The sequence below is a fragment of the Prionailurus bengalensis genome, chromosome F2 (genome assembly GCF_016509475.1).
Source record: "Prionailurus bengalensis isolate Pbe53 chromosome F2, Fcat_Pben_1.1_paternal_pri, whole genome shotgun sequence".
Classification (NCBI taxonomy): domain Eukaryota; kingdom Metazoa; phylum Chordata; class Mammalia; order Carnivora; family Felidae; genus Prionailurus; species Prionailurus bengalensis.
The window spans coordinates 4,372,671-4,399,256 of NC_057353.1; the positions used below are offsets into that span (position 1 = coordinate 4,372,671).

At 37.8% G+C, this 26,586-nt stretch overlaps 1 protein-coding gene across 4 annotated transcripts in view; it reads right to left on the reverse strand.

Annotated features, from left to right (window-relative positions):
• Window positions 1–26,586, reverse strand: part of PXDNL (peroxidasin like) — a 420,511-nt gene that overhangs the window by 171,016 nt on the left and 222,909 nt on the right. For all 4 annotated transcript variants that reach the window (XM_043601047.1, XM_043601046.1, XM_043601048.1 and 1 more), the window contains one exon: window positions 16,200–16,271. In XM_043601047.1, coding sequence (XP_043456982.1) covers window positions 16,200–16,271 — 72 coding nt within the window. The remainder of the gene's footprint in view (window positions 1–16,199; window positions 16,272–26,586) is intronic.

The window sequence follows — 26,586 nt, forward strand, 5'->3', positions numbered from 1 at the left end:
CAGGCGTGCTTATTGTCATTTATCCTGTCCTTCCTGTCCAGCCTTTACCGAAGGAAAGCAGAGAACCCATCTGCCAGCCGCCAGGCCCTACGGGTCACGTCTGGAGCGGCTGTCAAGGTTAGCACAGACCCCTGCCTGGTGACAGGAACCAGGTGCGGCCCAGGGGCTCATCCCTCAGAGGAAGGTAGACCCATTCAAGAGCAAGTAAGCATAAAACCAAAGATCTTTTAGGTAAGCAAGGAGGTGGAGTAGGAGAGACTATGTTACTTAAGTCAGACACAGCCCTGACTTACACAGGTGATTGAGCAAGGAGCGGAGTCAGGGATGGGATGCCAGGAATAGCCAAGGGCATCTGCAAAGGTTAAGAGGCGAAAGAAGGAGGCATTCGAGGAAAGCACGGTGACGGTCATCAACAGCTCAGTGGACAGCATACGATCTCAAGTACAGAAGCAGGAGTCAGTTACGGCCAAACTCCAATCATAAGGGAATGGTGAAGAGCCTCTTGCCCTGTCACCAGCCCCACTCGGTTGAAAACGCCCTAAATGCCGCTGAATACATAATATTTGTTGGCTAAATTTTACTACCATGATCTGCAAGTCTTTGCCACAGGTTCTTATACAGATAAAGCTGCTGTAAGAGTTGAGGCCGTGGGTCTGGTGTGTCTACAGTGCAGAATAAGCAGATGAGCCAGCGGCGTCCTGACCTTTGGACGGGAAGGCACGCTTCCCCGAGGACCATCGCGATTACTCTAGAAACACCGGCTCCATACACATGTCTCATCGTCACCACTTGAGAAATAACCAGACTGAGAAAAGGTAAAATGTTTCTAGGACAAAAACCCTGCTATTTTTACAGTATTAAATAGGGATATTCTCATGAAAACTCAACACTCAGAAGCAAAGGACCTTAGTACCGATCTCACTCTACCACTAGCTGGGACTGGGCAACAACGCGCAGGACATTTAGCTTCAAATTCCCCAGGATTCGGGGTTGGTTTGTTTGTTTTAATTTTACGATAGAAACATTTACTTCACAGTTACTAGAAAACGAAATGCCACAATGTGTACTAAAACACTGTGTTAATGAAGAAGCCTGAGAAAAATCTGTGGTATTGTTTACCGTTTTTGATGTCTGAGCTGGAATGGAGCATAGCGTCTTGGTTTTTTGCTGTTTGAGGTTTTCTTTGTTTGCTTGTTTTGGCGTTTCCTTTGGTAAGTCATTGGATTATGACCTTTTTTTTACTGAGGTCAGTTAAAGCTGAATTCTCTGTCACAATGTGATGTATACTTGATATGCAAACAGGGAGGAAAGAGAATAGTAGCTAAATGGGAACATAGGCTCAAGAATGGGTTGTGTGAAAACAACTTGAGCATATCCTTAAAGGAAAGATATCACGAAGGAGGGCAGATAAAAGGCACAGGAGAAATGGGAAGGCTCCAGAAGAGTAAATGATACAGTCCTGAGCACAGAGAAGTGATGGAGCCTAGTATTTTCCTATACTGGTCAATAAAGGCATACTGTTTGCTAAATAATCCAAGTCCTCTTTTTAATAAATGTAAATTTTTTTTTAGTTTTTATGTTCTTCCTTTACAATTTATCACACATTTTACGATATTCATTTTCAAAGGCATATGCTATACACAAATATTGGCTATAATATTAAACAGAGCTGAAGGAGCCTGCCCCTGATCCCCCTCTAAATGCACGCGCGCGCGCATGCGCGCGCACACACACACACACACACACACACACAATGCTTTCATGCAATTATATTGGGAATGAACAGAAGGATAGAAATTGAGGCCAATGACCCAAGTGCTCTGCGGCATAGAAAAACAAGTTGAGATGATTTCCATTTAAGTACTTGGACCCAAATATTTATAATAATCCATTTAAAACCCAAACCTAATGTGTTTATTTGCCTGGTACCTGGCACGGCTTTTATGCCAGATAAAGGTAGACTCTGGATAACAGGGTTTATAAACTCTCAGTGACGGTGGTTAGGAGAGGGTTGCCGAAAGAAAAGGAAACAAAACCCAGATAAGATGCGGATAGTATCTTGAGGATATGTAATACCTTTAAGGTAAAGATAATGATTCTCAACCCTGACTGTGCATTAGAATCTCCCAGGGGACCTTAAAAGAAACTCCAGCCTCCTCTTCCTGAGATTCTGATTTATTGCAAGGGTGGGCAGCCAGTGCTATTTTTATGAGCTCCCTGGGTGATTCTCACACGCTGCCAGGCTGGATATTCTCTGATTCGGGAACACTACTGAGCGTGTTGCAAGGCAGATGAAAGTTTTAACTTTAGAAACCCTAATCCACAAACTGTCCTCTTGCAACATAAGCTAGAAAAGGAAATTCAATCAAAAACCCAAACACAGATTAATTGGCAGCAATTGTTTACAGCACGACTTCAAAACGTACTCAAGCCCCTAAATCTTATTCTCCTCTCTCGACATGTTAGCGACAGCAATGCTTGAAGTCTGATACAAGCGCCTTCCTTCCCTCTGATCCCAGCCAGTCAGAAGCACCCGTGTGCAAACACAGGGCAACAGGGGAGATGAGAAACACTCAACTCCACCCCCACCGACCTATTTCTCAGTGTGAGCGTCTGGGCCTTTCCCTAGGAAACCTTGGAGAGACCCCAGAAATCAGAGAACTTCTCTGTTTTTAACACCCATGTGCTATTGAAGAACAAACTTGGAGATTTCAAAGTCAGAATTATTCTTTGTCTTACAGATTTTATCCAGAATTGTGCAGAAGAGGGAAAGGTCCTCAAAGCCTTCTTTTCATGCGGTGCCCAAAAGAGGGTTTGCCTGAGCTAGCTTCATGCCGGGGATACATCAGCGAGGAGCAGGATGACACTTTGGAATGGATTGGAAAAGCCAATCCCAGACCCAGAATGGGATGTACTGGAGCATGAACAACGGGGAATATCGTATTTCTATTTTCTTTTTTTTTTTAATTTTCTTTTTTATTTTTTAAAATTTACATCCAAATTAGTTAGCATATAGTGCAACAATGATTTCAGGAGTAGATTCCTTAGTGCCCCTTACCCATTTTAGACCATCCCCCCTCCCACAACCCCTCCAGTGACCCTCAGTTTGTTCTCCATATTTATGAGCCTCTTCTGTTTTGTCCCCCTCCCTGTTTTTATATTATTTTTGCTATTTTCTTATATTTATACCTCAAACGTCACAAAGCCAGTTAGAAAGACAAAATGAATTGATGCAAGAACAGAACTATTCCTAGAAAGGTGCTTCAAAATTGATTTTTAATGACGCTCAGGAAATAGGATCAAATTGCAGTCCCTTGTAACCACACACCCAGCCCTCAAGTTCTTCGAGTTCCGGAAAGTTCTCGCAGCTGCTCTACCCAAGACACAGGTGATGCAGTTACTGGCCAAAGACGTGCTTTGATTTTACCCAAACTCCTTAGGTGAGTAACATTTTGCTTTGGAGAGACTTCCACCCAAAAGAATTCATTTTGCTACATCTGGTCTGAATCTACTGATGGCATGTTTGGGTTTGGCGATAAACGTTCCACCAAACAGATCTACAGATTCGATGTAATTCCAACCAAAATCTCAGAGGGCTTTTACCTGGTGGTAATGGAGTGGGTAATGGAGAGAGGGCAGGAATGAGCAAGCTTATTCTAAACTACATACGAGAATGCAGGCAAAGTTTAAAAAGAAAATCAAAATTGGAAGCATTTTACTACCCGACTGCAAGACTTACCATAAGCCGCTATAAGAAACCATAGATTTGGCAAACAAAAGTGGGAATGAGGGTAAAGGCATGGAAACATCTGGCAAATAATGATAATAAGACAGTCATTCGTCTTTGTTTACTTTTAAGTCAGTTTTATTGAGGGATAAGTTACATATGATAACAATTAAACAATTTTCAGTGTGCAAATAAATTAGTTGTGATAAATGTATGCATCATTTAACCAGCATCACAAATGTGGCATAGAATGTTTCCATGAACCCCCCAAATGCTCTCAGATATTTTGCAGCCAATCCTACCTCCCGAACCCACCGCCACCCCCCACCCCAGGAAACCACTGACTTGGTCTTTGTCACTAGAGTTGTGCATTTCCCGGAATGTAATATAAATGTATTCAGACAGTATAAAGTCTTACTTATCTAGCTCCTGTTACTTGGCGTAGGTGCTTGAAATTCATCTGTGATGGTATGAGTATCAGTGGTTTATTCCTGTTTATTACTGAGTGTTAGCCCACCGTGTGGATGTGCCCCAATTTGTTGATCCATTCACCAGTTGCTTGATAGACATCTGGGTTGTGTCTAGTCTAGGGATACTTTCATAAAGATGCTATCATCATCATCTGTGTGGAAATACGTCTTGTTTCTTCGGGGTAGATACTTTCACTAAAAAGTGTAATTGCTGTGTCCCAGTCTTAAATGTTTACCTTTAAAAGAAATTGCGAAACTGTGTTTGAAAGGGACTGTAATTTTGCATTCCCAGCAGCACACGTGTGAGAGTTCCAGGCGCTCCACATTTTCCCTACCGCTTGGTGCTTTTAGTGTGTTTAATTTAGCCTTTCTAAAGGGTGTATAATGGTATCTTATGGTGGTTTTAATTTGCATTTCCCTAATGACTTAGAATGATGAGCATCTTTCCATGCTTCTTTCCTTTCATTCTTGCCTTGCTCCCAACCTTAAAAGTTAAGTAAGTACTCATTTTGCCACCGAATGTGAATTAGGCAAGGGCCTTTCCTAGATGTCGCTTCCCAGGTTGAGAAAATTCCTGTTCACTCTTAATTTGCTTAAGATTTTTATCACGAATGACCGTTAAATCTTGTCAAATGCCTCTTCTACATACACTGAGATGATCACGTTTTTTTCTTCTTTAATCTATTAATACGGTGAAATATATTGGTTTTCAAATGTTAAACCAGCCTGTATTCCTTAAATTAAATGTACTTGTGCATGATTTGTTTATTACACCTTTCAGATAATTTGCTAGATTTGATTTTCTAATATTTGGTGAAGGCATTTTGCATCTATATTAATGAGGGATACAGGCTTTTTATTTTCTTTTCTTGTAATGCTTTTGTCTGACTTTGTTATCATACAGTGACTGCAACTCAAATGAGTTGGAAAGTGTCCCTCTTTTATTTAAAAAAAAAATGGTATAGAATTGGACTTATTTCTTCCTTAAATGTTTGTAACAATTCACCAATGAACCTATCTAGACACGTAATTTATTTTTATTTGGAAATATTTTAACTACAAATATAATTTCTTTTATATATATTAATATATAGGTATACAGACTATCTGTTTTTGAGTAAACTTTATAAGTTGTATCCTTGAAGTCTATTTTTCATTTCCTTAAGTTGTCCAATTTATTGGAAGGAAATTGTTCAAGATAAACCCTTATTTTATCCATTTAGTGTTTTTATAGTATCTGTACTGCCCCCCTATTCTTCATATCCATAAATTGTATCTTCTCCCTTTTTTCCGAAAATTTGGCTTAAAGTCTATCAATGTTATTGCTCGTTTGAACAAATAAGATTTTTGTGTATTCACTTTATTGTGGTTCTGTTTTCAATTTCTTTGATTTTAACCCATCTTTGTTATTTCCTTCTTTCTGCTTACTTTGGATATAATTTGCTCCACTTTTCTAGATTCTTAAGGTAGAAACGTGGATCACTGACTTGATATCTTCATCCTTCAAACATGATATCTTCATGTTTAATGTTATAAGTTGCAATCCAGCCACTACTTTAGTTACATCCTCAAAATTCCAGTATGCTGTCATTTCATTTTTATTTTATTCAAAATATTTCCTAATTTTTCTTGTGATTTCTTCTTCGAATTGCTTGGTAGGTCTAACAGTTTGGAAATTTATATGATATCTTTCTATTATCGTTCCCTAATTTAATGCTGTTTTATCAGAAAAGATATTTTATATGATTTCAATGCTCCAAAATTTACTGAACATTCTAAGTGGTCTGGTCCAGACGTCTTGGGACTGCTATCTCATCAGCTGTCATCGGCTTCGGTTCCAAGAAATCTTTTCTTTCAGGTCGCCAGATGGTGTACAGGTCCAGGCAGGGTTTGATGCCTTCTTTAGATGTGTCACATGAATCCAAAAGTCTATTCCCAGGAGATTCATGGCACAAGGGTTGGTCAGTGGCACCTGACAGGTGCCTTTCCAGCAAGGTTGAAAAAGAGTCTTTCTGGAGGTGTCATCTCCAACAGAGAAAACCTTGAGGCTGAAGGTGTTATGCTTAAGGTCTTCCTTCCCAGGAGTGCACTGTGAAAAAAGATTACTCTAACAAAGGAGGGCGATTTTTATTTATGTTTTTCACAATATGCAAATTTTATTTTGTCCTTTCATTTTTCACTGACATATAACTGACATAACGGTCTATTCGTTTCAAGTGTGCATCATAGTGACTTGATGTTTTTATACATTACGAAATGATTTCCGTGGTAAGTTTAGTTGCCGTCTGTCACCATACAGATTGATTATATTCTCTGTGCTGTATACTGCACCCCCATGACTTACTCATTTTATAACTGGAAGTTTATACTTCCTAATCTCTTTCACCTGTTTCATCTGCCCCTCCCCCTCCCCTCTGACCGACAGTCTGTTTCCCTTATCTATGAGTCTGTTTCTGTTGTTTGCTTAGATTCCAAACTCTACAGCAAAATCATACAGCACTGGTCTTGCTCTGACTTGTATCACTTAGCATATTACCCTCTAGGTCCATCCATGTTGCTGCAAATGACAAGATTCTTTGTATTCGCTGAGTAATAGTCCATTCTGTATCTTTTACCACATCTGTATCCAACTGTCTCTGCATTCTTATCCAAATTCATGGTTCGTGAATTTACAACTTCACAGGTTGTATTACTGGTGACACAGCTAGTTCCAAACCCTTCTTTTGAGAACACTGTTTTAAAATGTCTTTGAAGTTTTGCTGTCTCGCAAAGAGTTTATCAGCTACTGCTTCCTGTTTCTACCCACACTGTATCTTCCCAAATGCACTCCGTTCTTTCAGCGTATTCTTGCAGTGCACTCTATTCTACTGTCATGGCTGCTTTAGGTAGGGACTTCCGAGGGGAATATATGACTCCAGGTTTGCCTCTGGAGGGAGACTTTTCTCCCCTCAGTCGGAATACGTATCAATAAATATTCTCAGTTGGCTACTTTCAGACCGAGGGTGTGGATTTAGAGCCATCTACAATCGGGAAATGTCATGTTACTTTTGATTCTGTACTTGCTGCCTGTCAAACCTTCATAAAAATGAGGTACCCAACATGGAGATGATCTGCAATGCTTATGATTTCCATAAATATGGACTATAGATGGAAGTACCTGAGACTTCTCCCTCCTACTCCTTGTTATTCGCATGTGACCTCAGTAGGTCTGCAATCTATACAATTTCTCTCCGGTGTGGGGCAGGACATCCAGAAAAAGTCTTGATGCCAAAGCCCAAAAGACCACTGAATTAAGAAAACCTAACTCTCCATCAGTGAAGTTTTCAAAGGAAGATCTTAATCAAAAGAAGGAAATGTGAAAATTAGTCAAGGGAAACCTCACCAAAATGGATTGGAGAGGCCAGAAGGGGGAGCTTTCACACCATACCACTTTGTGTCCATTACAGAAAGAAGTGTGGATAACAGACCCCAACAGAAGAGTCATCAACAGGTAAGAATCATCAATCACAGGCAACAACAGGAAAAGATGCACATCGCATCTCCTGTAAGAAATCAACGACGCCAGCAACTCAGCCAATGAGAAACCATCATCGGCCTGAACTCTTGCTTTTCTCCGATAGACTTTGGTCCAAAACAACAGCTCCCAACTCCCTCTTTCCCCATGAAATAACATTTTCTCCTTTGTTTGTTGGACTTGCCTCTGGCTTACCATAGCCTGTTTGCCCCAAATTGCAATTCTCTCCTATTCGTGAATAAATCCATTTTGCTGTCAAAAAAAGAAAATTATTGAGAATTATTTTGTAGCATAGAATATGAACTATCTTGGTCAATGTCCCTTGTGCACTTGAAAATGTTGTATAGTTTTCAGGCTTAAGGCGGATTGCCCTATTAATACCAGTTAGGTCAAATTGGTTGATACTGTTATACTTGTCTTCTATACACTTGGTGATTTTTCTGTCTACTTTTCTATCAATTATTGACAGAAGAGCGTTGAATTTGTTCATTTCTGCTCTCGTCCCATATTTTGGTTTCTTGATTTTGTAACTCTGGCATGATGTGCTCGCTTGGCAATTTTTGATTCAATGATGAGAATTGTTAATGTTGGGTTACTGGGTGCTAGATTTTGTTGCACTTCTTTGATAAATAGTGGACTGCATTCTGGCACTGAGAGCGGTTTGATTCTCTCTGGTTTTCTTTAACCTGTGCCAGACCAGGTCAAGGAGTCTTCATAAAAGGACTCATGTAGCCCCTCTATCAAGATGACACTTTGCTGAGGACTCTTTCCAGTGCTATGTCGCATGAGGTCCTTCCGTACTGGCTGGAGGTAGCACAAACTATTCTCAGGCCTGTGTAGGAGTTTCTGGCGCTTTTTTGACTTAGAGCTTTCCAGTCGTCCTCTTCTGAGCGCAGGTAGTTTCCTCTAACTACCTGTGCTGATCAGTATCCAGACAAAGACTAGGAGAAGCTTCTTCAGGTCTCCAAGGCTCTCTCTGTGCAGCTCTCTGCTCTCTGGTGCCCCATACCACCAATTTTCTCCATGCCACGATCCCCAAACTCCAATCTCTGTCTCCTCAACGTAGCTAGTCTCTGGCTGTGTAACCTTCCCTGTGCTTCTGTCTGGAAGCTCCCTCTGGGCAGTGAGCTATGACATCACAGAGATCACATCTTGTGTCCCTGTGTCACGGATCACAGCTCTTTGTTGCCTGTTGTCCAATGTCTGAAAATGGCTGCTTTATATATTTTGTCTGGTTTTCTAGTTTTTAAGAGCACAATGTAAATCTCTCTCCTACAACATCGTAGTTACAAGAAGAAATTTGTCTCTGTTTATAAATCAGTGAAACCTTTTTAGATGTTATACATCAAAGATGCTTTTAACACTGAGAATAAGTTACTAGTCATCATGATGGAAGGGTTATACTAAATAAAGTCTTTTTTTTTTAATTTTTTTTCAACGTTTTTTATTTTTATTTTTGGGACAGAGAGAGACAGAGCATGAATGGGGGAGGGGCAGAGAGAGAGGGAGACACAGAATCGGAAACAGGCTCCAGGCTCTGAGCCATCAGCCCAGAGCCCGACGCGGGGCTCGAACTCACGGACCGCGAGATCATGACCTGGCTGAAGTCGGATGCTTAACCGACTGCGCCACCCAGGCGCCCCCTAAATAAAGTCTTTAATGAAGAATCTTTACCACCATAATGGTCTATCTTTTATTCTGAATTCTGGGCTCTAATTTATCTTGAGAAAGGAAAAAAAAAAAAAAAAGATTATCTTCGACATTCAGAAACCGACCTGGCACTCATGGATGGACCATGGGACTCTACTAAACGTAATCTCACAGAATTCAAGCTAAGACAGGGTTACCCTGAGACCTTGATAAAATGGTACAAGACACGGCTACTTCTAAATTTTGTCTAAGCACAAATAAAAACAAGATTACTTTTCCACCCATGAAATGCCAAACATTCTCTTCTTTTGACCAGATTGAGTGAATGCTATATCCTTACCAATTACAGCTTTATCATCATTCTATTCTCTACTCTCTATAGATAAGATTTATTACGATACACAATCACAGACTGGTGCACGCTTTCTGGCATTTTTCAATTTAGAGCAAATCCCTGCCTTCCTATCCTCTCAAAATCACCCAGCCAAAGTCTAAGTTTAAAATATGTTGTGTTTTTTTTTCTCACAGCCTCTTACTGATACTCCCGATTTATGACTCTACATAGCATGTGTTCTCAGTCACACTGCAAGGAGTGACAAACTCAACTTGTTTAACTATGGGAATATTGCTGGTGGTCTTTGGATGAATGGCATTGACAATGGACATAAACCCAAAGTAGCTCTAATGCAGGACTTTCAGGCAATGAATGAGCAAAAGAAATTTTACACATATATTCTTTTGTTCCAGGCAGAATGTGTGTATTTTCAAAGCATCGATAAATCCAAAAGCATTATGCCAATATCCCATTTCTTGTAATTTTAGATGCTTAACAAATTTTAATTAGGCTTGAAACTTCTTGAAAACAATAAGATTTCTTTTAAAAGCTTTGAAATATTAACTGTACAATCTGAGATATTTACATGTTTAAAAAGATTATCTTTTTAGGGGCGCCTGGGTGGCGCAGTCGGTTAAGCGTCCGACTTCAGCCAGGTCACGATCTCGCGGTCCGTGAGTTCGAGCCCCGCGTCAGGCTCTGGGCTGATGGCTCAGAGCCTGGAGCCTGTTTCCGATTCTGTGTCTCCCTCTCTCTCTGCCCCTCCCCCGTTCATGCTCTGTCTCTCTCTGTCCCAAAAAATAAATAAACGTTGAAAAAAAAAATTAAAAAAAAAAAAGATTATCTTTTTAGCATTTATAGTCATTTATGGTTTACAGTAAGTAATCAAGTTGGAAAGTCCTTTAAAATAAACTAGACAGGGGCGCCTGGGGGGCTCAGTCAGTTAAGCTTCCGACTTCAGCTCAGGTCATGATCTCACCGTTTGTGAGTTTGAGCCCCGTGACGGGCTCTGTGCTGACAGCTCAGAGCCTGGAACCTGCTTCACATTCTGTGTCTCCCTCTCTCTCTCTGCTCCTCCCCCCTCATGCTCTGTCTCTCTCTCCTTCAAAACTAAATAAACATCAAAAAAAAAAATTAAAAAAACAGATCACGACAGGTCAAAGAAATTAAGTTAATTAATATTTTGTATCACTGGTTAAATTTAAATTCGCATTTTAAAACACACCATTTAAATTATCCGTTTCTTAAAAGTAAAAAAATAAATAAGCTGTTTCTTGTCAAAAGTTGTACGGAAAATAATTAGTAAAATAATAATAAATATCGCTATAGAAATTCACAGATATTGTTCTTTCAGGATCTTCTCTTGCCAAGTGTTTCATATATATTATCCTTAGATCTCAGAGCCAGCGTGGCACATACTTATTATTCTCCTCATTTAAAAAACAATGAAAGGTTAATAAGCGCGGCACATGTTCAACCAGATCAAACTTAGTTCAGTCTGATTTCTAAGATCTTGTGTTTTCAGAAACACTGTTCTGCCTCTTTCCATGATTTCGGTAGACAATGGAATAAGATGTTGATATTTAAGGCATGGAGTGAAATGTAACACAGGCATGAAAGCCTGCTGTTATCTAACAGAAATACTCTAGATAAAATAGACCATTCAGGATTAAGTAAACATCTAAAGAACAGGAAAAGTAAGGAATGTGAAGTTAGACACTGGAAAGGAAATGTAAGTTAAACAATAATGACTAACTAAAATACTGTCATTTCTAGTTCAATGGTCTTAAGAGGAAAATGACTAGAAGATACCATTTTCATGAGACATATTTCGTGCCTACTAAGGAGGCTCGGATGAGACATTCAATGGCAAAAAAAGTAACCAGTGAAAATAGGTCCATGTATCAGTACAATAAAGATGGAAGTTTTAGATGAACAGCTAATTGAAAGCAAGATGGCTGATTAATAAGAAATATTATTTTTAATAACTTATTGACAAATTGGCTTCCATACAATACCCAGTGCTCATCCCAACAGGTGCCCTCCTCAATGCCCATCACCCACCCCCCCTCCCTCCCACCCCCCCATCAACCCTCAGTTTATTCTCAGTTTTTAAGTGTCTCTTATGGTTTGCCTCCCTCCCTCCCTGTAAATTTTTTTTTCCCTTCCCCTCCCCCATGGTCTTCTGTTAAATTTCTCAAGGTCCATTAAACTGTGCTTTCTAAGCACATGGCAATTACTCTTGTTTTTAAAGGTAGAAGCATCACAGTCCTCTGTGTCATTTGTAGAATAAGAACGTGCTTTGAAGATACTATCCCCCTTAACCAGTGGCGTTCGGCTATATATAAAATGGAAAATTATACCCAAGACATATGGTCTTTCCACTTGGTAAAACTGATTGTATCCTCACAAATGTATTCATTTTAATATACACTTTCTTAATTTGTAATCATTCTATCTTCCTACATAAAAATTCAATCATTATCATTCTTATAAAGATAATTACTCCCCTGACACAATCAATATAAGGATACAAATTACTTTATAAAAATAACAATGTCTTATTAATGTTTAAAATAAGACTTGTGTTTTAATTTATAACTCCGTTGTGCTTAATCACAAAATTTCTCTTCATGTAGCCCACACACAGAGGATAATCTAATGCAACACAAAGACAGGATTCACCCTTAAAGCAGAATGTGGTTTGTCACTATTTTGTACAGTAGATCTCTAGGCATCTAGGATCTTGCATAACTAAAAGTTTGTACCCTTTGAGTAACATCTCCTCATTTCTCCCTCCCCCATCCCCTGGGAGCCACTATTCTACTCTGTGTTTCTTTGAGTTTGACTATTTAGATTTCTCTTAGAAATGGCATTATGTAGTATTTGTCCTTCTGTGTCAGGCTTATTTCACTTAGCATAATGCCCTCCAAACTCAACCATTTTATCACAAACGGCAGAATTTCTTTCTTTTTTAAGCTTGGATAATATTCCATTGTATGTATGTGTGCGTGTATACATATATATATGCACACATATATATTTTTTCCTTATCCCATTCATCTGTCAACGGACATTTAGATTGTTTCCATCTCTTGGCCATTGTAAATAACCCTGCAGTGAGCATGGGAGTGCGGGTATCACTTTGAGATCCTGATCTCAACTTCTTTGAATAAATACCCAGAAGTGGGATTGGTGGATCACATGGTAGTCTTATTTTTAATTCTTTGAGGAACCCCCATACTGTTTTCCATAGCGGCTGCACCAACTTACACTCCCACCAATGGCGCACAAGAAATTACCTTTCCTCTACACCATCCTTGCCTGCGGTATTTTTTTTTTCTTTTGGATAATAGCCATCCTAACAGGTGTGAGGTGACTTCACATTGTGGTTTTAATTTGCATTTCTCTGATGATTAGTGATGTCGAGCACATTTTCATATACTTGTTGGCCATTTGTGTGTCTGTTTTGGAAAAATATCTATTCAAGTCCTTTGCCTATTTTTTAATCTAGTTATTTGGGCTTTTGCTATTAAATTCTAGGAGTTCTCCCTACATTTTGGATTTATTAGATGAATGTTTGCAAATGTTTTTTTTTTCCATTTCATAAATCGCCTTTTATTTTGTTGATGGCTTCCTTTGTTGTGCAGAAGCTTTTTAGTTTGACATAGCTCTAGTTGTCTATTTCTGCTTTTGTTGCCTGTGCTTTTCCTTTAAAAAATTTTTTTTAACGTTTATTTACTTTTGAGACAGAGAGAGACAGAGCATGAATGGGGGAGGGGCAGAGAGAGAGAGGGAGACACAGAATCCGAAACAGGCTCCAGGCTCTGAGCTGTCAGCACAGAGCCCGACACGGGGCTCAAACTCGCGAACCTTGAGATCATGACCTGAGCCGAAGTCGGACGCTTAACTGACTGAGCCACCCAGGCGCCCCATGTGCTTTTCCTTTATATCCAAGAAATCATTGAAGGCCAATGTCAAGAAGATGTTGTGTATGATTTCTTCTTGTAGTGTTATAGTTTCACAACTTAACGCTGTATTGTATGCTTAAAAATTTGCTAAGAGGATAGATGTTAAGTGTTCTTATCACAAATAATGAATAATAATAATAATAATAACTAGGGGGATGGATGAAAGGAAACTTTTGGAAGTGATGCATATATTTATAGCATAGATTTTGACAATGGTTTCACAGGTGAATACTTATCTCTAAACTCAAGTTGTTTACATTAAGTATGCACAGCCATTGAGGTATGTCCATCATACCTCAATGAGGTGGTTTTAAAAAAAGAATGCAGTTTATCAAATTTCCAACTGACCAAAAGATTAAAAAACAACAACAACAAAACAACAACAACAAAAAAAAAGAATTAGGCTGGGGCACCTGGTTGGCTCAGTCAGCTAAGCATCCAACTCTTGGTTTCAGCTCAGGTCGTGATCTCACCGTTTGTAGGTTTGAGCCCTGGGTCGAGCTCCACGCTGACAGCACGGAGCCTGCTTGGGATTCTCTCTCCCTCTCTCTCTGCCCCTCCCTCACTTGCTCTCTCTGTCTCTCTCTCTCTCAAAATAAATAATCTTAAAAAGAAAAAAAGAATTAAGCCCACAAATCCTTCTTCAATATCCCTTCCTCACTGCTCATTTCCACTTTTTTAAACCACAGACTGTGTCTTAAAGACTAAAGGAAAATCAAAAAGTGTATTTTCATACTGAATGTAGACGGTCACGTCAGTAGCAGAATTGGTATTACAATGTCCTACCATATTTGCAAGGCTGCACAAAAACCTCTCACGTGTCCCTGCCTTCCTCAAAAAGGAACTTAATCTTAAAACAGTTATGTGCAATAAGAATCCTATTTATTATAGGTCTTAAAGAACAAATATTTCAGGTACCTCAAGCTCTTTAGTTTGGGAGAGATACATGGAAATGAACTGACTTTCAGAGCTATGATTAAAATCATGAAAATTTCCAAGGATTAGAGATTACATCTTTGTATTCCAAAAATCCTCTTTGAATAATGATTCACAAGAGCATGGAATCATGCTTTAAAATTAGCAAGCAGAAATGCCTGTTTCCATGGCTTTAAACAATAGTATTACTCAATGTTAGTAAGACCAATGATTGTTATCAGAATGTAAAGCATTTACTGATGAGAATCATGTGCACTTTAGAATTAGAACTTTTCATGTTAATTTTTATAAATCATTTGTAAATATATTTGATGAACAACACAACACAGTCATAAAGATTTTATTTGTTGTTGCTATTAAAGAATTTATACTTATTTGTTTTTGTGATGGTTGCACAATGTAGTAAAAATTTCCTAAAACGTTACACAATTTAAGATAATAAAGGAAAAGATGAAGAAACACACTTTGCCACAGGATAGATCATTAGTCGTGTAAAAGAAAATTAGCAAGGGGAGAAGTAGATGGAAACGATAATTTTTAAAAGTGTGTTTGATTGATCATATTTTAATACTATAACCTAACACTTTGGCCCTCCAGGAAAAAAGAAATCTAGATTTTTTCCAGACATTTAGGAAGTATATTTATTATAGAAATGATTGCAAACAGCCTTTTGAAAATAAGAAGCCACATTGAAGACAGAAATAAAGCTCAGAGTCAAAAGCTTCTGGTATTTAAGAGTCGTATTAATTAAAAATCAAAGAGCATTCTATATCTCTAAGCTGCAAAAAATATCACGTAGCTTGTCAGGAATGAGGCAAAACCTCCTCAAATATCTAACTAGATTTTGAGTCACAGGCACTAATAATTGAGAGAAATATCTGAATAAAATATCAAATGGCCAGTCGGTAGCAGTGTAACTATATATCATGACTTTTTCATACCGAAAACTCTTATTTCACACTGAAATTCTGAAAGGTGAACCTACAGTTTATGAGATTTCAAACTCTTTGAAACCAGCAGTAGGGCATCACATGTGAAAAGTGCACGAGGATAACAATCAGGAGATCTGGGTTGTAGATCTTTTAACCTGAGGCAACTCACTTAATTGACATCGGATTTGGTTATTAATTTGTCACATGAGGGGTTAGATGTCATGCTCTGGGAATTCCCATATCAGTTAAATGTCTATGAGCTTGATAAATTAATAAATAATCACAGCTATCAATTACCTTCTGTGAAATGCCTATTTTGTGTCATATGATCAGCTAGAGTCTTTGCATGGAATATCTTAATCTTCGCGGCAGGAATATCTTTATTCCCGAGATTTGGAAACAGAAATTCAGGGAAGGCAACTTGCCCAATAGCACACCACTAATAAATGCAGGAGCTGGGATTCCAGCTGGGCTCTGTCTTCCTGCCCTCATGCCAACTCCATCATACATTCTGATTTTTATCCAAATGATGACAGAATATTCAATCATTCGAGCTGCATGACAAAGCTTAAAATAATTGCTCAACTATCACATAATGGCATTAAAAGAGCTTCCACTCGAACGGCAACCATCAATGATTCAAGAAAGAAGTTTTTATTACTTACAGCTGTTCCAAGGATCTGAGTCCTTTAAAGGTTTGCTTGTCGAGGGCATGAATTTCATTCTTGTACAGATACCTGAAAACCATAACAAATCCTATTAAATTCTAAATTCATGTAAATACTACATGTCTTATATCAGGACTTTTTAAACTGCAATGTGGCTCTAAAGAGCTTTGGGATGTTCACAGATTCTCTAAAAATAAACGGAAACTTTGATTTCATTTAAATATGTTCAGATATCTGGGTAAGACAGTTCCAAGGCTCTCAGATTCTCAGAGCTCCTTGATCCAAAATATTAAGAATCACTGCCTTAAATTCTAAAACTTAGCGTGATGGTAAAAAAAATTCTGACGAATGAGGTCACATGTATTGGGTAGCAACTTCTCTGAGGAAAAGAAATGTTTGTCTAGAACAAATTTTTCCCATCTATTCTATCATACAGAATATATTGAACTAAGAGTTACATTCGTCAAGCTGGCAAATATCACAGGATTCTTCTGAAGGGGGATAAACACATATTAACAGATCCACAAGAGGTATTTTGGTTCTGTCACGGCTGCTGCTGAAAACCTACAGGAAAGGATACTGTGAATGGATTTCCAGATAGGAGGATGTAACTAATCTGGCCAAAAGGCTTGATGAGAACAAATTTATGTAACACGTAAGCACTACGTCCTTTTCTCTTCAACTACGGGATGGCAAAGTTATTTCATTTTTAAATCTCTTTGATTTTTGTGGATGTCATGAAAGCGAAACCCGGATCATTCCTGCTTGCGCCTCTGAGGATCCGAGGCAATCAGAATTCCTGAAACGTTCCGTCAAGTTCCTGTAGAATGTGCCCCTGCCTAGGTTAGAGGTCACTGTGATTGTGCCTGCATCAGAATCCTCTGGTGTTTTGTAAAACACACTGGCTCCTGAGCTTGCCCCAAAACTTATTCAGTCCAATTCTCTTGGAGTGACGTCTAGGAAACTGCATTTTTAACAAGTTTCCCAGTTGATTCTGAGGCAATCTATCTCCACACAAACCATAGAAATCACAATTCTAGTTGAAAATGAAAAAGAAATTGCTTTTCCAAAACTTGCTTACTGAAACTTTGGAAGTTCCAAATTACTTTCCTTTCCCACAGATTAGAACTCCTATAAGTTTTTCAGAGCAGTAGTGACTGGTGGAGATTTATGTCTAACTGGAGAGATTTCCTTGGCGTTATTTGATACTACGGAAAATCTTGCTTTGACCCCAAATCTCAAAAATATAGCTACATGTGAGGATGGCAAGAAAAAGAACCTTCTAGAACCATGTTTCTTCAACTAGCTGATAAGCAGCATTGAGCTGTGGTCTCAAAACCCACCACTGGTTCTCAACTGTGGTTGTATGTGAATCAGTGTATGGGTATATGAATCGATAACATTTCTAAGACATCATTTTGAGCTCTGTCTCAGGCCTTGTGCTGGTATCTGGGAGCATGCCTCTGCAAATTCTGATTTAATAATGGGTCTGGCAGATGGAATTGGCACTGGGATTCTTCAAAACTCCACAGATGATAAGAATATACGGTAAAGTTGAAAACTTCTATTCCAGGGCTATAGACCAGATAAAAGTATGTTGTAAACTTATTCCAAAGGATTCAGATATACCTCCCTGTAAAGGACCCTCCGACTATCAGAATGTCAAGGAACCACATTACTTTTCAGGGATCACATCTTGAGGCATTAAAAAAAAATTGATCCAATCTCTGTACAGATGCATGTAAAGTCTTAAATAGGTTTCTGCTATTATCACATTAAAAATGATGAACTGCCTCATAAAAATTAAACTAAATTATCAAATATTCATTGAGGAGCCTCAAAACTGAAAACTGCCCATAAAATTTTATATCATATCCACAGATTCCTTTTAGATTCATCTTTTATAGAAAATGATACTGAAAAGGTGACCAAATAATAGTAGGAAAAAAAAAAAAAGAAACAGAACTTCTGTTGTTAGATCCACACATGTTGATTAAAACAATAAAGTATACATTCAAGAAACACTGCTACTTAGGTTAACACCAGCAAGAGAACTTCCAGCTTCCTGTGGGATAATGGTAGCCTGAAATTGAAACTGTCCATACATCCTGAAAATCAGCTAAGAGGAAAACACAAATCACTAGGAGAAACAGAAAATTAGTCACTTCAATTTACATTTAAGTAGAGAAAATACTAACATCAGCAAAGTGAGCTCCAGAGGCTGCTTTCATAAAAGTGTCAGGTAGGATTTTACAGACGAGAGAGATGGGAGGAGGGCGTGGAACAGGAATGCTGAGAGAGTACCAACCTGATGAGAACCTGTCCGTCCTGGGGAAGCAGAGCCCTAGTTCCTGGGAATTGACAGAAAGGGGCCAGGAAAGTGAATGGGGGGGTGGGGGGGGCACCTGAAAGTAGCGAGGCATCTTGTGGAGGAGTGGTATTCCATGGAAAGAAGGAAGAAGCCAAAAAGTCTTACCAAAATAAGATAACATCACAGAATCTGAAGACGCACCAAAAAGAGGCTGTATTAACTAAACAAATTGTACTTCACTCTCTCAGCAGGAGGGCATGGTCTTGAACTAAGAAATAAGCCATCCAAAGTTCTCTCTACCCTCATATTTAATCACCTGTCACTCGAACCAAACGTTAGTATCTAAACTTGAGGAAAATTGCACAAGAAAACAATAAACTCATATTTGAATATCAATGCAAAATTACATGCAACTGAACTCACCATTTAATAGTTCTATGGAGCAATATTTGTGATTATCATCTAAAATACTGAAGAAACCCATACTGATTGCTATCTTCATTTCCAGATACCATGATTGTATGACTGGAAATTGTAAAATAATCAATCCCAAAATTATTACCAAAACATTAGGAGAATTTAGTAAGATTACAAACTATAAAATGAACCTATGATATCAATGGCCTTGGGGCGCCTGGGTGGCTCAGTCGGATGACCTGAGCCAAAATCAAGAGTCGAATGCTCAGCCGACTGAGCCACCCAGGCACCCTCAACACAATTTTATATAGGTGAATAAGCTGATTCTAATGTTTCTATGGAAAAGTAAACAAATAAGCTAGATACACCCTAATTAAGAAGTTCGACGAGGAGACAGGCTATAACATATATTTAGGAAACTCAATAAAACCTCTATAATTAAACCAGTGTGGTGTTGGCACACGAATAGTCCAATGGGGAAAACAAAATAAAAGGTTTAGCTGTAGAACTATATATATAAATTTAGAATATAATACAGATTCATTTTCAAATAATAGGTGTTGAGAAAAAAATGAATTATTTCTTTTTAAAATTATTTTACTTTATTTTTTTGAGAGAGAGAGAGAGCTCATGAGTGGAGGAGAGGAGCAGAGGGAGGGAGAGAATCTTAAGCGGGCTCCATATGCTCAGTGCAGAGCCCCATGCAGGGCTCGATCCCAGGACCATAAATTCATGATCTGAGCCCAAATCAAGAGTGCATCGTTCAAAAAAAAAAAAAATTAAAAAAAAAAAAAAAAAAAGGGGCGCCTGGGTGGCGCAGTCGGTTAAGCGTCCGACTTCAGCCAGGTCACAATCTCGCGGTCAGGTCCGTGAGTTCGGGCCCCGCGTCGGGCTCTGGGCTGATGGCTCAGAGCCTGGAGCCTATTTCCGATTCTGTGTCTCCCTCTCTCTCTGCCCCTCCCCCGTTCATGCTCTGTCTCTCTCTGTCCCAAAAAAAATAAATAAACGTTGAAAAAAAAAAAATTTAAAAAAAAGAGTGCATCGTTCAACTGCCCGAGCCACCCAGTGCTCAACAATGAATTCTTTTATTAATGGGATGGTGGAAGATTTTCCAACTGTGACTCATAATCCAGAAACAATTCAAAAATAATATTTTTTAAATAATAAAATGTCACCTGGCAAAAAATTGCATATCCAAGTCAAAAAAGAAAGAGAAAATTTTGAGAGCTATTACCACAGAAAGATTAACATTTGAGAAGAAAAACAAATTTTCAATCCTAAAATGGGCAAAAGCCATTACGGACAGCATACATTTAACACACATAAAACCGATTCAAACACGTGAAAAGATATTAAGCTGCACTCCTAAGATCAAACGCAAATTAAAACGATACTGAGATATCCTTTCTAACCTTTCACCCTGAGGAAAAAAGTCCTCCATTCTGTCAACCTGACCTGCTGCTGAGATTGTATGGAAACAGGCCCTCTTGTGCATTGCTAGTGGTGATGCATCATAGCACAGCCTTTAGGGAATGGAATTTAGCAATACGTGCAAAAATTGAATAGATGTTTACCTTCTGACACAGTAATCCGACTTCTAGAAATAAAGATATTCCTCTACAAAAAAAAATGGCATATACACAAGATTTGATAATCTTTTAAAAAAGAAAATCACTGAAGACTATTCAAACGTTTATCAGCAGGATCTGACTGAATAAAATATGGTAGAGTCACATCATGGAGAACAATGAAGCCTTAAAAGATGAGAAAGCCCTCTATGAAAGTCTATACAGTGATGTCTAGTATTTATTAAGTGAAAACAAAAAAACCAAAACCTTCCACATATTGTATAATTTGATTGTTTATCTTTACACAAAAAGCAATTAAGAATAAGAAGATGTAATATATATGTTATAACATGCAGTGCCTGGGTGGCTCAGTGGTTAAGCGTCCAACTCTTGGCTTCGGCTCAGGTCGTGAGCTCATGGTTCATGAGTTTGAGGCTCACCTGGGGCTCTGTGCTGACAGCATGGAGCCTGCTTGGGATTCTCTGTCTCCCTCTCTCTCTGCCTCTCCCCCAATTATGCTCTCTCTCTTCCTCCCTCTCTCTCAAAAATAAACATTTAAAAAAATTAAGAGTAAGAATATGTAATATATATATTACAATATGTTATATATAACAAACATATGGTAAACATATATATTTATTTTGGCATAAAGAATATATATTTTTTCAATTTATATATTTTATATAATAAATATATATATATGCGTGTGTGTGTATATATATATATACTTTTGCATTAAAAAACACAGGTATAGTAAACCAGAAACCAACTACTAGGGCTATTATGTACAAGGGGGTGGGTAGGCAGTAAGTGAAGAAAAAAAGGTTGTAAACAAGTCTTCTTGAATATATTTTGTTATGTAATTAAAATTTCTAACCACGTTAATAATTAACACGTTTAAATATGTGATTAAATACAAAATAAAATGCAAAGTTAACATGAAGTAAAAAATAGAAAAACAACTGACCTTACGGTCTACAAAACTGATAACAGAAAAACACAGAGAAATTTTTTTTTAGGTAGGTGTTACCAAACTGCTCCAACTTTACACTGTATGTAGAATATTTTCTATTGGAAAAAAATGGAAATGAAAAGAAACCTTAAACATAGTGGGTTTAATTTTTTAGCTATATGGCTATTTAAATTACAAAGAATATTAATTATAAGATAAAATCAATTGGCACCAAGATTTTGAAGAATATTAGTATGTACAAAGATTATCACTCTAAGAAAAATGATATACAAGTGTTGAAGTGAGAAATTAAGAAAAATCAGCCTTCAAGATCCTGAGCCCAATTCCTTCGGATATACACCCAAAACTGAGAATGGTAGTTCTATTTTTAATTTTTTGAGGTACCTCCATACTGTTTTCCATAGTGGCTGCACCAATTTGTTAGATTATATTCATATAAATATAAAATCACAATTTAAAAAAAAAAAAAAAACTTTCTTCTGCTCCCTCAAAAATCCTACAGTTAATGTCCTAATAAAGACACTTGGCATTCAGATCTTATTTTCAAATGCTATTTTCCACCAGAACTAATCAAGCTATTTGAAGAAATGGCTGCTTCCAGGTCTGCGGCAGCATAAGTATATAACATACAATCCTTCACTGGAAGCAATAAAAAAAAAGGACTCAAAGTTTAATGGGATCATTCCAAAGAACAAAGGAGTTAGCTTGAATAGTCTCCCACTGGCTGGTATATAGGAAAGCAATTGACTTGTGTATTAACCTAGCATCTTGCAACCCTGCTATAATTGCTTATTAGTTCCAGGAGTTTTTCTGTTGATTCTTTGGGGTTTTCAACACAAATAGTCATGTCATCTGAGAACAAATACAATTCTATTTCTTCCTTCCAAATCTGTATACCTTTTATTTCCTTTTCTGGTCTTAATTGCATTAGCTGGAACTTCCAGGGTGGTGGTTAAGTAGGAGTAGTAACAGGCAACATGCTTGCCTTATCACCAATCTTAGGGGGGGGATCATCTCGTTTTTCATTATTATCTGTGAGCTGTAGGGATTTTTCTTCAGTTCTTTATCAAGCTGAGGAAGTTCCTCTATTCCTGGTTTGTTCAGAGATTTATTAAGGGTGTTGAATTTTTATTATGGGTGTCAAACTTGGTCAAGTGCTTTTTCTGCATCTATTTATGTGATTATAGGATGTTTCCTCTCTATCCTGTTGATGTGATGGATTATACTTATTGATTTTCAAGTGTTGAACCAGTCTTATACACCTGAGACAATTCTCATGTGGTTTGGGTGTACATTGTTGGATCTGAGGAGCTAACATTTGGTTCAAGACTTTTGCATTTATGTTTATGAGAGATATTAGTTGGTAGTTTCCCTTCTTAAAATGTCATCTGGTTTTGCCATTAGGATCACTGATTTCTGCTCTATTTTTATTACTCCTTTTCTTCTGCTTGCTTTAAGTTTATATTACTCTTCTTTCTTTAGTTTCTTAAGGTGGAAGCTTAGATTATTGACTTTAGATCTTCTTTTCTAAAGTATGCATTCGATGCTATAAATTTCCATTAAGTACCGTTCTCACGGAATTCTTCAAATTTTGATAATTTGTGTTTCCGTTTTCATTCAGTTCAAAATATTTTTAAGTTGTCTTGAAACTTCTCTGAACTATGTCTTATTTTTTCATTTTTTAAATGTTTTTAAAAGGTTTTATTTAAATTCCAGCTAGCTAACATACAGTGTTACATTAGCTTCAAGGGTACAATTTACACTCACATACAACACCTGGTGCTCATCACAAGTGCACTCTTTAATGCCCATCACCTATTTAACTCAGCCTACACCCACCTCCCCTCTGGTAACCATCACATTGTTCTCCATAGTTAAGGGTCTTGTTTCTTGCTTTGCCTCTCTTTTTTTATTTACTCATCTGTTTTGTTTTTTAAATTCCACATATGAGTAATATAATATGGTATTTGTCTTTCTCTGAGTGACTTATTTCACTTAGCACACTACTCTCTAGCTCCATCCATGTCACTGCAAATGGCAAGATTTCGTTCTTTTTGATGGCTGAGTAATATCCTATTGTGTGTATATATACATATACACATATGCACCACATCTTTATCCATTCATCAGTCGGTGGACATTTGAACTATGTCTTATGTAGAAATTTGTTGTCTAACCTTCACATACCGTGGAATAGTCCAACTATCTCTCTGTTATTGATTCCTAGTTTAAAGTCGTTATTGTCTGAGAACATATTCTGAATGACTTCTATCATGTTAAACTTGCTGAGATGTGTTTTATGGCCTAAAACATAGTCTATCTTGGTAAATGCTCCATGTGAACTTGAGAAGAATGTTTATTCTGCTGTTGGATGGAGTATTCTACAAACGTCTATTAGATGCAGTTGACTGATGGTGATATTCAGCCCAACTGTGTCCTTACTGATTTTCTGCCTGATGGATCTGTCACTTACATATAGAGAGGTGTTAACATCTCCAACTTATAAGAATGGATTAGTCTATTTCTCCTTTCAGTTCTATCAGTTTTTGCCTCAAAATATGATGTTCTATTGTTAGGTGCATATACATTAAGGACTTGTACGTCTTCTTAGAGAATCAACCTCCTTTATCATTAGGCAATGATGCCCTTTATCCCTTATAGTTTTTCTTGTCCTAAAGTCTGCTTTACCTGAAATTAATATAGCTTCTATAATTTTCTTTTGTGTTAGCATGGTACAACTCTCTCCATGGCCTTACTTTTCATCTCAATGTGTTTTAAATGTAAAGGGGTGGGGGTGGGTTGCAGACACATATAATTGGTTGTTTTTTTTTTAAATCCATTCAAATAGTGTCTTTCATTTAACTGCTGTATTTACACCATTCACATAAATGGTTACTGATATAGTTGTATTAGTATCTGTTTATGTAACGATTTTCTATTTGTTGGCAATATTTATCAGGTAATAGTAACTGAAGTAAATAGCTGTTCAGTATGAAAGTATGACTTGTACAGTGTGTTTACATTATTTTCATATGGTTTAGTAAAAATGTATTACGCATAAAAATATACAAAGTAAGTGAAATTTTTAATTAGTTTTTAGACGGAGGATATGTCAGGTATTCCAACTTTTCTATTGCTTACAACTTTTCAAGTTAAAACGTTGAAAGGACATAAAAAGCATTAGGATGTTTATAACATAAAATTACATGCACATTTTAGCTCTTTCAAGTATTTTATGATGCAGACACAGAGATAAAACGTATATTTTTAAGCAAACATGACAACTGTATGGGCCTCTACAAAGGCAAATAAAATTCGATTTACTTAAAAAAGTAAGACAACTTAGTATCAATTAACAGCCCTTTAAGGAAGGATGAGGGGTTAGTCCAAGATGGGAATTGCTATCCAAAAACAGCATTAACCGGGGGCACCTGGGTGGCTCAGTCGGTTAAGCATCCAACTCTTGATTTCGGTTCAGGTCATGATCTTATGGCTCATGAGTTTAAGCCCTGCATTGGGGTCCTTGCTGACAGTGGAGAACCTGCTTGAGATTCTTTCTCTCTGCCCCTCTCCTGCTCACGTTCTCTCTCTCTCTCTCTCTCTCTCTCTCTCTCTCTCTCCCTCTCTCCCTCTCTCCCTCTCTCCCTCTCTCCCTCTCTCTCAAAAAATAAATAAACTTAAAAAAATTTTTTAAGAATAGCATTAACTTTAAACTTTTGGGACTGCTGAACGCATTATGAGATTATTTTTATTATCATATGCATTAATCATAACGTTTCAAACCAATAAGCTATTTTAAACATTTTTAAAAGATTACTCTATTTGAGTAAGACATAGAAGTTCAAAATAAAAATAATTGCTCCATTAAAGCTGAAAACTAATTTAATTTTATAAAGCCATATTTTTCCTCAGTAATAAGTCAAGAGATACATCATCATAAAACTTCTCCAAAACCTGACCTGAGACAGTTTCTCTGAAAAAGTTAAGATATTTGCCTAATAACTAATGTGTTTGGATGCTTACAGAAAATGGTACAAGAATTTGAAGATGGTTTTGCCACCCGGTACCCACCTGCTTCCTTCTCACAGCAGCTCTGAAAAGCCTCGGGGATAGCTGATGGACTCACTTCCTGTGTCTTAGTTATGCTGGTTATACCCAGCTCCAGGGTCATAAAGTCGGGGACTCATTCCATTCTTCCAGCCACTGTGACTGGTTCAGGGAAGGACCTGAACTAGTGAAACAAGAGGGGACGTTGCTAAGCTTCTCATGTATCAAAAATGCTTCCTCTATTTTACTCACGGGTCAACAGAACAGACCCACCGTTTTCCCCACATAAGGTGGTGTTATGAGTCCGAACAGAAATCTTGCTAAGTCAACAGGGAAACATGGAGCTTCCAAGGTCCACCAGGTAGGGCTTCTGGATGGACGAGACCTAAGAGATGGCCCAGTTGAGAGATGCAAAGAAACAAAACCCTCTGTAACCCTTTGAGCCGCTGGGTCAAACCAGGCCTGATGCCAGAAGTACCTCTACAATTTATAAGCCCCTCTGAGCAGTTTCATTGTTTCTTTATTTTGCTCTATTGCAACCAAGAAAGACTAAACTGATATTATGTTTAAAATAAAAGAGTAGAAAGGAAAAGAAAAAGAGAACCCTCTTTTTTTTTCTATCTTTCTATCTCTTCATCCTCCTTGTCTCTGCATTCTTCCCAGTGTCTTCAGCAACATGAAAACCCAACAAACCTGGAGTTTTTTATTTTTAAAAAGTACCACCATGAGAAGCCATTTCCCCACTTTTTAAATGTGTTTCTCTACTAACAACAGTGTATACTCGCACTATAGTATCGCATTTCACTCATTGTGTAATTCTAACATTCAAACGAGAATTAGTGAGAGTCAAGCAGTAGGTTTGTTGTATAACTGAAACAACGCATGTGCAAAAGTCTTTAAATGGGCAAAGTTCCTGCGGAAGCCACATGTATTCTTACCACATGGGGGAAAAACTAAAGTTTCTTCTACACTCTAAAACTGTGTTCTGCATGATTTCAAAGGTAATGATTTATAATTTTCCGAAACTCAGAAACATAGAAAAATGACAATTAAAAATTATATCATCAT